This window comes from Pagrus major, chromosome 24 (genome assembly GCF_040436345.1).
Source record: "Pagrus major chromosome 24, Pma_NU_1.0".
NCBI lineage: Eukaryota > Metazoa > Chordata > Actinopteri > Spariformes > Sparidae > Pagrus > Pagrus major.
In genome coordinates, this window is record NC_133238.1 from 13,746,403 (window position 1) to 13,762,146 (window position 15,744).

The following is a 15,744-nucleotide window of genomic DNA, read 5'->3' on the forward strand; positions in this document are numbered from 1 at the left end:
TCCATTTAAAAAATTTTCGTTTTTGAAGTTTTCACGTGCAGGAAAGTGGACGTACTTCTGCAGAGGAAGTTTTATTGTTGTAAGTAAGCAGGAATGTCCTCTGGTGCTATCGGCGTGTTAGTCTTCTACCAAACATCACTTAATTGTAATGGATTCTCTGTTTTGGGTCCACAGAACTGAGCTGTTTACAGTAAATCTGTCACGTTTCCTGTTGGAAGCTGTGGTTCTTCCACATTCTGTCAGCTAAAATCGACCGATTTTTGCACGGAGTTCGGCGAGTCTGCGACGTGATGCTGTTGGTGACAAACAGGAGTCGGACTGTGTGTTTATGACACTTGAAGTGCACTCTGCAGGTTTACAGTGATTTGATGGTGCGTTCGGGAGCCTCCTAGCTGAAGTCTTATCAGACAAACTGGTTTAACATTGAATGGGAGCATTGGTTTAACAGATCAGCTCATTAACATAATCCTGAATGAGTCCGTGAACGCACCACAAACAAAAGCCTCGGAACACTCAAAGATCAGATGAAGCTTCCTCCTCTTCCTCCTCCTCCTCCTCCTTTTCCTCATCTTCCTCTTCTGACTGAACCACTAATTGTCTCTTTGTTTCAGCTCAACAGTAAACTTTTATTTTGAAGGTCGTGACCTTTCAGTTTAAAGCCCTGTTGAGTTTTTATTTTAAACTGAAGGTCCAATAAAACTGAGTCCCCTCCTTCTCCTGCTCCTCCTGCTCCTCCTCCTCGACTTTTCACGTCAAAATTGAGAAAAATAAGTCAGAATTTTGACATTTTTGGATTTAAATATCACATTTCATCATCTGATATTATTTAATAAGAAACGTTTGACTCATTAGTTCATATCTTAGATTTACGTCATGTGACCTTGTTGTGTAAAGTCTGAATTTAAGGTCTAACAGACGCATAAAGCAGAATCCTTAAATTGAGAGTTTTTTCAATGGAGTTTGGTAAAAGTAGTCGATAGAGTTCTCTATTAATTTCTCTGTTGAACAAATAAAATGAAAACAACACAAAATGATGATGACGACGACGATAACTTAAATATTTGCATTTTGTCTTTTCATGTGTTTCCTGTTGAATTGATCATAACAATATTTTCTGTTCAGTCAATGTGCAGACAGGAAGTTGTTCTTTGTTCAGATCTGAGCTGTAAAACCTTCTGATTTACGTCATTATTGATCTCAGTATTGATCTGTGACAATGACACACTTCCTGTTTATTGTTCCAACCATCTGCTTCACTTTATTAATGATGTCTGGATGGTTTCACCTCCTCTGACCTCCGAACACGTGTGTGTGTGTGTGTGTGTGTGTGTGTGTGTGTGTGTGTGTGTGTGTGTGTGTGTGGTCTTGAGTTTTATTACCTGCAGTGACACGAAGCAGCAGAATCCTGTTCATCTGTTTTCAGATCAATCGGTTAATCGTTCAGGCTGTCTTTTACTGGTGTGTGTGTGGTTGCTTGTTAGTCGTTGTTGACCTACATTTTATTGATTTTTTTATCTTATATTTTCAGTAAACTGTGTTTGTAAACATTCTGCTAACGAGACGTCACAGCTCTGAATTAAAGGAAGTGGTGTAATAACGTGTCATTATGAATGAGGTCATCATTAGTAACTAGCTCTGATCCAGATCCTGCAGGTCCTGATCCGTTTCTTTCTGTTTTCCAGGTGTGACGTTGACCTCACCATCATGAGTCTGAGCGCCAACGATCTCACTGAACTCATGGAGCTGTGGGAGGAGCTAAACCTGACCTCCGCCGACCACTACAACCTGTCCCATGTGGAGACTCTGCTGTGTTCAGGCGTCATCAGCCACGCCGCCTTCCTGCACGTCCTGTCCGTTCTCTATGTCTTCATCTTCCTGGTGGGCCTCGCCACCAATGCCCTGGTAGTCTGGGTCAACCTGCGCTCTGACAGGAACCGCTACGAGACGCACCTGTACATCCTGAACCTGGCTGTGGCCGACCTGTGTGTCGTAGCCACGCTGCCGGTGTGGGTGACCTCGCTGCTGCAGGGCGGGCGCTGGCCATTCGGAGAGGCCGTCTGTAAACTCACTCACCTGGTCTTCAGTGTCAACCTCTTCAGCAGCATCTTCTTCCTCACCTGCATGAGTGTGGACCGCTACCTGTCTGTCACGCTATTCGCTGACGCCCCCGACAGCCGCAGGAAGAAGTTGGTGCGACGGCTTATCTGCATCCTGGTTTGGCTGCTGGCGCTGGCAGCCTCCGCCCCCGACACCTACTTCCTGCGGGCGGTGAAGTCATCACACTACGATGGCGTCATCTGTCGGCCAGTGTACCCGTCTGATAACCCTCGAGAGTGGATGGTGGGTGTCCAGCTGAGCTTCATCGTGCTCGGCTTTGCAATCCCTTTCCCCGTCATCACTGTCTTCTACCTGCTCCTGGTGGTGGCGATCCCTCCCAGCTCGGATCAGGAGCGCCGCATCAGCCGGCGGATCATCCTCACCTACATCGTGGTCTTCCTGGTGTGCTGGCTGCCGTTCCACACCGTCCTCCTGCTGGACACCCTGTCGCTACTCAACCTGCTTCCCTTCAGCTGCCGGCTGGAGAACTTCCTGGACGTGGCGCTGCACCTGACGCAGTGCTTCTCACTGGTCCACTGTTGTATCAACCCTGTCCTGTACAACTTCCTCCACAGGAACTACCGCTACGACCTCATGAAGGCCTTTATCTTCAAGTACTCCACCAAGACGGGGCTCGCCAGACTCATCAACGGCTCACACACCTCCGACACGGAGTACTCGGCGGTGATGATAGACAGCAGCCCGATGTGAACTCATCTAGACTCTTTAAACGACTTAACGATGGGCAACGCTGTCCCAGTGTGAAGACTTGGAAAAACTTCTTAGTACTTACAAGCAGTTCTTCTACCCGTTCCTGGTGGTGGAGATCCTTCCCAGCTTGGACCAGGAGCACCACAGCAGCTCTGAAGCCTTGATTGTCTCTGATGGGGCGACTGTGGCTCAGGGGTAGAGCCAGCGTCTTATTATCGGAAGGTCGCTGGTTCGATTCCTGCATGTCAAAGTGTCCTTGGGCAAGATGCTGAACCCCAAACTGTTTCTGATGTGCTGGTCGGCACCTTGCATGGCAGCCACCGGCATCAGTGAATGAATGTATCAATTACTGTAAGTCGCTTTGGACAAAAGCGTCTGATAACTGCCCTAAAAAAAAAATTATGGTCCTTAACGGTCTCTGATAATCTGGGTTGTGCTGATGGACAATTTTCTCCAGATGTAAACACTAGTTAGGACTTGGGAAAGCTTCAGGGGACTTCTGATTGACTTTTACAGACGTGCAAAAACTTATTTGGACTGGAGGGTAAATCTCAAGACTTTGGAAGACGGCTGAATGTCCAACCACAGTAGAGCTAAGGAGGAGGACTTTAATCTAATAATTGATCAACAGTTTGTGGGTCTCAGTATCTTCAGCTTCCTCTCAGGTGCTGGTTCGGAGCCAGTGCCCACTCTGGAACCAGTTCTTTGCTCCAGGTCAGGAAAACTGGTTCCAGAGTGGCACCAACACTTCGCTGGTCTAGAACAAATAACCAATTACGTCAGGAGCTGGGGGGCTGGGTTATTGTGACCATAGACCAACTGAAGTGGTTTATGACCGCCAGAGCCAGTGTAGCGTGTTCTGACTTATGTTTTCGGAGAATAAAGGTCCGAGAACCAGTCGTGTTTGGATGTTTTCATACAGAGTCAGAAGCAACACTGGAGACGTATACAGGGACTGAATGACTAAAAAGTTCACAGGTTGAACCAGCTTGAAACCAGCACTAGCACCAGCCTAGAACCAGCACTTGGTTCACTTTGGTGGAAAATGGTTAACAAGGACTTTTTCTTTGATCAACTGAAAGTAAACCTTGAGAACTAGTCCCACATCAGGGCTCAGAAGTTACTGAGTAACTTTACTCTAACAGGAAAGTATTGTAGTTTGTACTCAACTACATTTGTCTGATTCCAAGATATTTTTGATATATTTAGTTCTACGTTTACTGAAGGATCTTCTTCCTCATTCACCCACTGGAACAACAGGACACTGAAGTCTGTGGAGAGAGTGTCCACATACTTTTGGCATATTAGTATATTAGTAACACTTAATTTTACAGGTTTGGAAATGTTATAATAAGAAGGTGGTGATTATCAGACAACGTGTCTGTAAAATGACTTGAAATGACCCGAACATGGTTTAATAATAATATTCTGATGTTTTCCAACAAGCACTTAATAATCAGCTGCTGATTTATTTATCATCCCACGTCATGTAGAGGTCTGCTGAGGGGATGGGATTGTATTAAAGAAATGATCAGCTATTTACTAACTGATAATTGGAAAATAACAGAATATTATTAAATCATGTTGGAGTCATTTACAGTAAAGTTTGAGGAGATTATTGTGTTAATTTTGTTGGTTATTAATACTTATGTACCATGACAGTGATCCTGTAGACTGAAGCGTTATTAATATGAAACAGTTTATTCAACAGAAGAAGAAGAAGAGCAACATATGAATGTTTTCATGTCGCAGCAGAGAAACTGAGAATAAATAAAAGCTGTAATAAATATGTAAATATAAATGTGTTTTTCTTCACACCATCTGATTTTATTTTTAATGATTCATGTAAAATGTTTGTGTCACTCTGTTCTGGTTCATTTTTTTAAATGTCACATTTATCTATGAATAAAAGGTACAGTTGAAAATTAATCTTTTTGTAAAAATGAAACTTTTCTCTGCAATTTGTGCCAATTTTCTTCTTTTTATTTAGGAAACTTTATTGTGGAGACGATCAAAATGTGATAAAAGCTTAAAAACACGAAGTTAAATCATTAAAGTTAGTGAATATAAAGATGATCTATAACCTCCAACTAGTGCCGATCAAATAAATACAAACTTTTATCTGTAACTCTGCTGCAGTCAAATTATAATCTGATGTTTTCAAACCAAACTCTGTTCATAAAAACATGAATTTAGTCAAGTTGAAGTTGAAAACCTGATTTTTTTTCTGTCAGTTTGTCTCCAAACTTTATTCTTTGTAAAGAAAAGTGTTTTGTGTGTGTGTGTGTGTCATATATATTATATATCTCATATACTGTATGTGTTCAATAAACAAGCTGAACCTGAAATATGTAATGATTTCACTCGATCAGCCAATCAGAGATGAGGATTAACCCTTCATACTGTCAACATTTTACTGAGCGAGACATGTTTCTGAAAACGATTTATTTAAAGTTTAATAAAGTTGAAATCATTTCAGGTCCTAAAAGACTTCTGAAAAATCTGCAAGGACCTCTGAGACGTTTCCAAGGACTCCTGGAAAGTCATTAAAACCCTGACAGTGTTGGTGGTATTGGTGTTGTTGACGGTGTTGGTGGTGGTGTTGGTGGTTGTGGTGTTGCCGGTGGTGTTGGTGGTGTTGGTGGTGTTGGTGTTGGTGGTGGCGGTGGTGGTGTTGGTGGTGTTGGCGGTGTTGGTGGTGTTGGTGGTGTTGGTGGTGGTGGTGTTGATAGTGTTGGCGGTGGTGTTGGCATTGGTGGCGTTGGCGGCGTTGGTGGCGTTGGCAGCGGTTGTGTTGGCGTTGTTAGTGTTGGTGGCATTGGCAGCATTGGCAGCGGTGGTGTTGGCGTTGTTGGTGGTGGTGTTGGTGTTGGTGGTGTTGGTGGTGTTGGCGGTGGTGTTGGTGGTGTTGGTGTTGGTGGCGTTGTTGGTGGTGTTGGTGGTGTTGGCGGTGGTGTTGGTGGTGTTGGTGTTGGTGGTGGTGTTGGTGGTGTTGGTGGTGGCGGTGGTGTTGGTGTTGGTGGTGTTGGCGGTGGTGTTGGTGGTGTTGGTGTTGGCGGTGGTGTTGGTGTTGGTGGTGTTGGCGGTGGTGTTGGTGGTGTTGGTGGTGGTGTTGGTGGTGTTGGCGGTGGTGTTGGTGGTGTTGGTGGTGTTGGTGTTCGATGGTGTTGGTGGTTGGTTGGTGTGTAACATGCTGTCAGAAAGGTTCACAGTTATTGATCCACACTGAACTGCACATTAAGTTCAACAGTATTATTGATCATGATCAGATGTTTGTCCTGAGTTCTGTTCAGATCCTCATTTAAACTTTTCCTCCTTTAACAGACATGAATGTGTTTTAATTAAAGGCTCCACTTACTGTGTTTGTTACAGCTGAAGAGGAAGAACAAGTCCCACACGACTGTCGCCAAAAACAACAAATGTTTGCACAGAGTCTGGTCTGTGATGCGTCTCCACCCTCTGCTTTCACATGAACCACCCAGTCTACCTGTGAGAGGTCACACCTGCAGCTGACGAGCACACAGGTGTGACTGCCTCAATCACAGAGCTGGGAAGAGATGCAGAGGCGCCACTCTGACACAGAAACAGAGGACGGACAGAGACAGACAGACAGACAGCTGTAGGGTCATAGATGTAAAGAAAAGAGACTGATGGTTCAAACCAAACTCTGTGCAAAAATCATGTAATTTAATAAGTGTTTCCTCTCAGTCCAGAAGTTTGTTGAAAACAGACTTGATAAGGAAAAAGATTCAGGATCAAGAACATCTCTGTTTTAAATTATGATAATTATGATAATAATAATAATAATAATAATAATAATAATAATAATAAAAATAATGCTTACATTTTGTCGTGAAATAGAGTTCAGAGACATGTCTGTGTATAAAAACAAATATATTTTGAATGGGGTTCTGTGCAGAGAAACAGACTGCAGCCTGAACTTAGTGACGTCCAGGATCAACCAGCTGTCGAGCTGATGATGTCACATGAACAAACAGGTCGGTCTGAGCGCGCTCAGTGGCGACCATCTGAACGGAGAAGAAGTTTTTAATGAACATGGTCTACACAGAGACCTCAGTCTAGAACCAGAACCAGAACCAGAACAAGATCAGCTCAGCGCCTGCAAACAGTTCATGTACATCCTGTCTCCCCAGACTTCATTTAAAAAAGTCTGTTTTTAAACTCCAGTCCTCTCTGAGCTCTGAGGGAGAAAACAGGAGCTGTGACTGACAGACTGACTGTGATCCTTCTGTCCCTGTGGGCACCGCGGGGCCCCGACGGGCCGACGCCGACCCCCACCTGACCCCCCACACCTGCCCCCCCACAGCCCTGTTTTCTGTGTGTGTATTTCTGTCTGTTGTGTGAGTTTTGTTGACTTCAGGCTGAGGAATGTGAGACCTGAGTGAGTCCTCACAAGTCCACAAGTACAAATGGTGTGTGTGTGTGTGTGTGTGTGTGTGTGTTCAGCAAGCATTAGAGGGTTAGAATGAATTTCCCATCATCCTTTGCTCTCTGTTGGTTTATGAGGTCTGTCAAATAATTATCCTGGAATCTCTTCAAGGACTCCTGGGACATCCTCAAGGACTGTTGGAACTTCTCAGGGTTGTTCCTGTGAGGGAACATTTCAACTTCCTCAAGGACCATTGGAACCCCTGGAACATCTTGGATCCTCCTCAAGGACCTCTGTAAACCCCCTAATGACCGATGGAAGGTCTTCAAGAACCCGGTGGTTTTTCTGCACATCAAACTCTGTGCAAAAACAATCATGATTTTAAGGTTATTTCTCGCTCTTATTAGCTTCAGGAAAAAGTTTCAGGATCAGAAACTTTTTTGTTGTTTTGACCTGAAAGACAAAATCGTGATTGTGACTCCACCGTCGTACAAATCGCTCCCGCTGTTAGCTGTGAGGTAAAGTTTAGATACGTACATACTTTAAAGGGACTTGGGGCAGGATCAAGAAATAAGACTCAAAAGTGACACTACGGCCGTTGAGTCCGTTAGGGTAACTGCAGCCAACATCCGAGCCGGTGCGGGAGCACGCATGAACTCTTCACAGCAGTGCAGCTGATGCCTTATCCCCTACACACACGAAGCAGCCGGGAAGCCGCTCGCTGTGTGTAGCGACACACAAGCGCGGCGATTTACCGTTACGGTTGATGTAGTCTGACAGGCACAGGCGAAAGCAAAGACGGCATATTGGGGGACAAAAATATCGTCTTTGATACGGGATTGCTGTGTGTAAACAGCTAATGTTACTACGCAGACACAAACAAGCCGTTAGCCTGTAGCTACATCCAGCTGCTAACGTCACCTCCCGGATAACAGGTTGGGCTCTCGGTCCCATATATAAAGGGACATATTTCTAACTATTCGGTTTCAGACTAAAGGACTGTGGAAAATGCGCAGTCTGTAACTATTCAGTGTTACACAGCGGTGGACTAAGTTACATGTTTGCAGCTAACGCTACTTTGCACGTTAGGTCACTCTGAGTCCTCGGTGATCTCATATGATTTTCAAATCAAGCTCTAAACATGACCTGTGATGTTTTCTTACCTGGTTACTAGGAAATGAGCCATGTCAGCATCTGTTTTCAGTCCCAAATCAAGTTGAAGCTGCCTCCATGAGTCAAACGCGTATCCGATGTTTATTCAGGTGCCAGCCCGGCTTTGGTCGTAATTTCGGGGGACGGCCTTCCACTCCGAAACACCGCTGTTCTGAATCCGGCTTTCAAGTTCCAATTACTTCCCAATAGGGTTAGGGTTCGGGTTAGGGTCTCCCCAATAGGGTTAGGGTTCGGGTTCGGGTCAGGGGTCTCCCCAATAGGGTTAGGGTTAGGGTTAGGGTCTCCCCAATAGCCTTTTTGGAATAGCGGGGTCTTTAGAAAAAATGGGAAACCCCGCCATTACGAAGAATGGAAGTCTATTTTCGGAACAGCGGGGTTTCGGAAGGGCGGGCTGTAACCGTAATTTCGTTTCGACTCACGACATGCCGCTGATAAAACCTTCGTTTTCTTCTTAGTATGACTTTTTAGTGGACTTTGTGTGGTGGTGGGTTGTTTGCGGCCGTAGCAGAATCCATTACTACCCAAACCCGTGTCCGAGGATGCGCATTCAGCGTCATCTGGCGTCACGTCCGCAGGACTGCGCGGGAAATTCGGGCCCGAATTGCAGTAGATTATGCAGCACACAGCCTGTTCAAGGCAATGGAGAGATACGTGGGTGGGCTCATTCTTTTTGGTTTTGAACGCTTCATCACCCATTAGCATTAAAAAACTTAAAATGCATATTTATTTTTTCACAAATCCTGCCCCAAGTTCCTTTAAGCAACTTAAAACGAGTATATTTTGAATGGGATTCTGTGTGGAGGAGCTGTGACCTCTGACCATCAACAGCTCTCTGTGAAGAAGCAGCTCTCTGTTGACCTTTGACCCTGTGTGGGGTCATGTTTACTGTCAGCACATTCCTCACATCCTGTCTCCACGGTTACCTGGAGTCCATGCGTCTGATTGGCTGAGAGCAGAGCAGAGTTCAGAGAAGAAGAGATACGATCTGTTTGTCTTCTGCTGTTTTCATTTCTCCTTCCTGTTTTCAAAATAAGAGCACATCTGCATGTTGGATCATTTAGAGGCAAACCAAATACTTTCATCTGTAATGGATTACTTTTTTACTGTGTGGTATTAGTAGTTTTACTTCAGTTTCTTCTAGAACATAATCAGGTACTCCTGGATCTCCTCAAGGATTCAGGAGTGGACCCCACAAAACCTTCTGACTTACTCAAACAGTCCTGGAATATCCTCAAGGATCCTGGAACCTCCTCAGCTCACAGACAGAATCCTGGAAATACCTCAAGGATCCATAGAGTGAAATTATCTGCTCAAGGACTCCCTGAACTTTCTTCAAAGACTCCAGGCTGAAGAGCAGGTGAAGTGTGACACCTGTTGGCTGAAGAGTGAAACAGCGTCTTCATTAATGTGTTCACTGCTCAATTCAGAACTTCATTCATAAAAAGACAGATGGCAGAAGAGGCGAAGGCAGCTTTCATGATCTCAAACGAGACAAAACAAAGAAGAAAGAAACGTTTTATTCACTTTATGTGTTTATTAATTTAAACGACTCAGAGCCGTCAGAGTCTCTGTGAACTTTTTATTGAAGTTAAAAGAAAAAAAAAACATCTGTTTCTTCAAACAAACGTAAAGTGGGTTTGAGTCTCTCAGGGTCTGTCAGAGTTTGACTTTATGTTGTTGTTGCTCCTGTCAGTCACATGTGTGAACATGTTGAGAGAGTGTGTGTGTGTGTGTGTGTGTGTGTGTGTGTGTGTGTGTGTGTGTGTGTGTGTGTGTGTGAGTGTGTGTGTGTGTGTGTGTGTGTGTGTGTGTGTGTGTGTGTGTGATACATGTGAGGCTGTGCAGTAGACATGTTCTGGTTGAAGTGGTGTCAGAGCTGAAACCTGAAGCTGTGAACTTCCTGTCCATAAAAACCACTGATTTTAAACCAGAGCCTGGTGAACAGCAGAGCCTGCGAGGAGGCTGAGAGAGCAAATCAACCGAGATGTCATCAAGAATTTATTCTCTGAAAATATAACAACAATAACAACAATAAACAACAATATGAAACTACATGAAACAATATGAAACAATATTAACTAACAATAAACAACATGAACTAAGATAAAACATTTAACAACATGCTTAATATTGTTTAATATTAACATTTTTATTGTTTCATAAACATTTAACAACATTGGACGTGTTGTTGTTGCTCAGATGTTGTTGTTGCTCAGGTGTTGTTGTTGCTCAGGTGTTGTTGTTGCTCAGATGTTGTTGCTCAGATGTTGTTGTTGCTCAGGTGTTGTTGTTGCTCAGATGTTGTTGCTCAGATGTTGTTGTTGCTCAGGTGTTGTTGTTGCTCAGATGTTGTTGTTGCTCAGATGTTGTTGCTCAGATGTTGTTGTTGCTCAGGTGTTGTTGCTCAGATGTTGTTGCTCAGATGTTGTTGTTGCTCAGGTGTTGTTGTTGCTCAGATGTTGTTGCTCAGATGTTGTTGCTCAGATGTTGTTGTTGCTCAGGTGTTGTTGTTGCTCAGGTGTTGTTGCTCAGATGTTGTTGCTCAGGTGTTGTTGTTGCTCAGATGTTGTTGTTGCTCAGATGTTGTTGCTCAGGTGTTGTTGTTGCTCAGATGTTGTTGTTGCTCAGGTGTTATTGTTGCTCAGGTGTTGTTGTTGCTCAGGTGTTGTTGCTCAGATGTTGTTGCTCAGGTGTTGTTGTTGCTCAGGTGTTGTTGTTGCTCAGGTGTTATTGTTGCTCAGGTGTTGTTGCTCAGGTGTTGTTGTTGCTCAGATGTTGTTGTTGCTCAGGTGTTATTGTTGCTCAGGTGTTGTTGCTCAGGTGTTGTTGTTGCTCAGATGTTGTTGTTGCTTAGGTGTTGTTGCTCAGATGTTGTTGTTGCTCAGATGTTGTTGTTGCTCAGGTGTTGTTGTTGCTCAGGTGTTGTTGTTGCTCAGGTGTTGTTGTTGCTCAGATGTTGTTGTTGCTCAGGTGTTGTTGTTGCTCAGATGTTGTTGTTGCTCAGATGTTGTTGTTGCTCAGATGTTTTGTTCCATGATGCTGCTGCAGCTGTTTGTTGCACAAGCTGCTCTCCACATGACTGACTGTTTACTGGACACACTGTTGCTGTTGTGTTAGTGTGTTGTAACACACACACACACACACACACACACACACACACACACACTTTGTCAGAATCCTTCAGTCTGACTCTGAAGTCATGTTGTGTGTTTCTGTCTTGTATTTCTCAGCTGTGTTTGTAATGTTTGTGTTGTTGTTGTGTTTGGTCTGATTGTTCTGACTGGTGGTTCTTGTCGGCGCTGTCTGGGCTGTGGGGGGGCAGGTGTCTGATCCACAGTGAGGCATGTGCAGCAGCAGGAGGGGCTGCTGGGAGTCTATTTTCTCTGAATCAGTGTGACAAACAGCCGGCGGGGGGTCGGGTGTCCGTCCCCCGGGGGTATAAAGGCCGGAGGCTTCTGACGCTGGCAGACTGAAATAAACCACAGAGGAAGAGACACAACGTGAGTCAGAGAGACACGAAAGGACCAGAAGAAGAAGAAAAAGATGGACATCCAGACGGGTCAGCTTGTGCGTCCTGTCAGCGCAATGGAGAGTCTGGAGAAGCAGCTCAGCTGCCCCATCTGCCTCGACATGTTCACCAAGCCGGTGGTGATCCTGCCCTGCCAACACAACCTTTGCCGTGGCTGCGCCAACGACCTCTACGAGTCCAGGAACCCCTATCACTACTCCGGGGGAACCTTCCGCTGCCCCACCTGCCGCTTCGAGGTGGTTCTGGACCGGCACGGCGTGTACGGGCTGCAGAGGAACCTGCTGGTGGAGAACATCATCGACATCTACAAGCAGCAGCAGGAGAGCCAGGGGGGCGACAGCGAGGACGTCCCCCTGAAGGACAAAGACACCAAGGAGCCGAAGTGCAAGGAGCATGAGGACGAACGCATCAACATCTACTGCGTGAGCTGCCAAATGCCCACCTGCTCCATGTGCAAAGTGTTCGGGCAGCACAAAGACTGCGAGGTGTCGCCGCTGCATGCCGTCTACCAGAGCCAGAAGAACGAGCTGCGCTCAGCCGTGGAGCTGCTCGCCACAGGAAACAGCTGCATCCAGGCCGCCATGGTGCAGATGGACGACACGTGTAAACTGATCCAGGAGAACGGAGAGCAGAAGAGGAGGCGGCTGGGCGAGAGCTTCGACCTGCTGTACGCCATCCTGGAGGAGCGTAAAGGTGAGCTGCTAGAGCAGATCAGCCTGGTGGAGCAGGACAAAGTGTCCACGCTCAGGAAGCTGGTCGAGCGCTACAAGCAGCAGCAGCAGCTCAGCAACCAGCTGCAGGAGAAACTGTCACAGAGCATGCAGTCCTGCAGCGCCGCGCAGTTCCTCCTCACCGCCAAGCAGCTGCAGGACGAGGCTCAGCAGGCGGCCCGTGCAGCCCAGCTGGAGAGGCCAGAGCCGGGCTACGAAAGCATGGAGCACCTGAGGCTGGACACCCAGGAGGCTGAGGCCCTGCTCGTATGCATGGACTTCAGACAGGCGGGTGAGGAGGAAGACCAAGGAGCTGAATGAGAGCAACAAGTAAGAAAAGACAGGTTGGACTGTGTGATGATGGAGGACGAGTTGACAGGAAGCACCGGCAGGACGAGGAGCTGCTGATGAAACCTTCAGGGACTGAAAACGGAGACGTGCAATCGTTTGGAAAAGTTTTTTACTCGTACAAAATGAAACATTTTGTATTTGACTTTTTATACTTTTGTATTTTTGAACGTTTCTCCTTCGTTGTTCGAGTCAAGACGAAGTGTAGACTGGAAGTGATTCTGTTGTGTTCAGGATGTGTTTGTAAAACTGAAAACTTGAACTGCACTTGATTTCAACTGTTGAAGGTGTGAATAAAGTTTTATCTCGGTGTGTGTGTTGTCCTCGTCGTCTCTCGGGGACTCTCCCAGCCTCACACGCAGGCTGTATTTAGCGCCGCACATGTTTACCTATATTTACCAGGGTCAGTGAACGCCTCCTGGCCTTACTTAGTCTGTAAACGGAGGCTATTTTTACTGAGTGGTGAGAGGACGAGAATAACTGTCGGTGGTGTGAGAGCTCGTGTTTCTGAGAGTGACCCAGCTGGACTGATGCATGCTGGGAAACAGACTGAGACACATCACACTCACAGTCTGATAAGAGAAAGAGGTGTGAACGTAGATCAGCAACATGACACCTTCAATCATCTGAACTTCATTGATAACATGGAGTCTCATCACAACAATATATTATGATTATTTATTTATCCAGATAATCAACATGTGAGTTTAAACACGACGGACTGAGTCAGATTCAAACTGTGACAGCAGGACGTGAACGTGCTGATCCAGAATCCTTCTGCTTCAGTGTGAAGAGAATAAACATATTCTGTCATCAGCAAAGCTACAGTGACTGTGAACAACCTGACTGAGCGCTGAGTCACCTTCAGACAGCGTCTCTGAGATCACGGCCTTAAAGTGGATCAGTGAGCCGGTCCAGACTGAAGAGTCTTTAATTAGACTGAAACGGGACTGAGTGACAAAAGAAGAAGGAACTGGATCCTGATGGAGAGAACGACCGCTGTGACCTGCACAGCAGCTGAAGTTATATATATATTATATATATATTGTATATATAACTGTAGAGATAATGTCCTTCAAAGTGTCCATAATCAGGAAGGAATGGTCATCATCCTGCTGACACCACGCTCACTCACCACACAGGAAACACTCACAACATTCATTCATGTTTTCTGATCAATACGACACCGTCAGCTCAGAGTTTGACACCGTCAGCTCGGTTCATCAGGTTCTCACGTTGTTCAGCGCTCCAGTAAACAGGACGGACTGTAGATACGACTCAGCACCAGGAGATTAACGATCCGTGTACAGTTAATATGATCTGCTAACAGCGACGCCACTGTCCTCAGATCAATGTCTTTTAGCATCAGACATGTAAAATCAGGTTATTTTAAAAACAGTTTTTAACATTGTAGTTTATTGTTGTAGTTTCACGTCTGATCTCACTTATATTGAGTGTTTTATTGATCGATGTTCATCAGCTCACCATGTGTTTGTTGTTTACAGTGAGAACTGCAGCCTGTCTCACATATCACATATATGTACAGTATGTGTCGATATTTATCTCCATGTATATATTCATGTATATATTCATGTATATATACATTCAGCTGACTCCAGATCAGTGACACAGTGATACTGGCTGTGTCTCAGTTCAGGGGCTGCAGCCTTTGAAGGCCGCATTTGAAGGCCAATTACGTCACAACGTCGCGCGAAGGTCGTCCCAATTCGAAGGCTCCTTCAAATGCAGCCTTCATTTCCCTCTTTTTGGAGGATCCACTGCTACTGTCCTTCGCGGCCTCACATATCCCAAGATCCTTTGCGCACCCGAAACAGAAGAAAGACAGAAGGAAAATGGTGACATCAAGTGGTGTAGATCGTCACTTTCGCGGGCCTGGGTGGCAAAAATTGTGACGTAAGGGTAAGAGGCAGGAACATCTGGTGATGCAACCAGGAAATGCTCCAAAGGCTGGACCGTCCCAACGGTGGACGCGGCTTTTGAAGGTCTCTCCGAAGGACTCGCCTTCATAGGCCCCAAAGGCCGCGTCCTTCGAAGGCTGCAGCCCCTGAATTGAGACACAGCCACAGTCATATAACAGACAGAGAGTTCCTGTCACTTCAGGTCACTGCAGCTCCATGACGCCATCTAGTGGACTGATGGCAGAAGTGCAGCAGCTGGTGGCAGCTTCCTCTGCTGTCTGGCTGCGTTCAGCTGACACTGATATGAAGCAGAACATCAGAGGAGCATCTGATCCCTGACAGGAGACATGATGTAAACCATGATCTCAGGTGATGTGCACATCAATGATCTGTGTTTCCTCTGCAGATCATTGTGTGTGTGAGCTGAGCAGCATGAATCAGTGTGAGGACAGAGTGGAGGGAGGCCCTGCAGGACCTGGACCTGGACCTGGACCTGGACCTGGACCTGGACCTGGACCTGGACCTGGACCTGATCCCAGCTGTGTGTCCTTGAAGAGTGACCGGTCATTTGGTCGAGACATTCATTTTAAAGGACAGCATGATTCAGACAGACAGTAAGTTGTTGGACAACATGATCTAAATGTTGATGTTCCCTCCTCATGTTGCTCTCTGCTGATGTCTGTCCTCAGTGAATCCAGTCTGACCGGTCGTCCTCGTGATGTTCATGGTCTTTGATAATGATTCCTCGTGTGGTTTCAGTGGCAGTGATGGAGGACAAAGTCCACAGTGGTCGTTCTGTGTAAAGACACTTTGCAAAGTTTAGCTGAGGATAATCTGACGCTTCAGCAGTCCAAAGTCTTTCCACTC

General features: G+C 45.8%; 1 protein-coding gene and 1 pseudogene across 1 annotated transcript; both read left to right on the plus strand.

Moving 5' to 3' along the window:
• The first annotated feature begins 1,704 nt into the window (after positions 1-1,704).
• Positions 1,705-2,870, plus strand: ackr3b (atypical chemokine receptor 3b). Its single transcript, XM_073462640.1, has one exon. It carries the CDS (start codon positions 1,705-1,707, stop codon positions 2,806-2,808), a length of 1,104 nt encoding a protein of 367 aa, XP_073318741.1. The 3' UTR covers positions 2,809-2,870.
• Positions 2,871-11,914: 9,044 nt separating this feature from the next.
• LOC140992281 (E3 ubiquitin-protein ligase TRIM63 pseudogene) lies at positions 11,915-12,931 on the plus strand (annotated as a pseudogene).
• The last annotated feature ends 2,813 nt before the right edge of the window (positions 12,932-15,744 follow it).

Coding starts and splice junctions, on each gene's coding strand:
- ackr3b (XM_073462640.1), top strand. CDS start 1,705: ATGAGTCTGAGCGCCAACGATCTCACTGAACTCATGGAGCTGTGGGAG.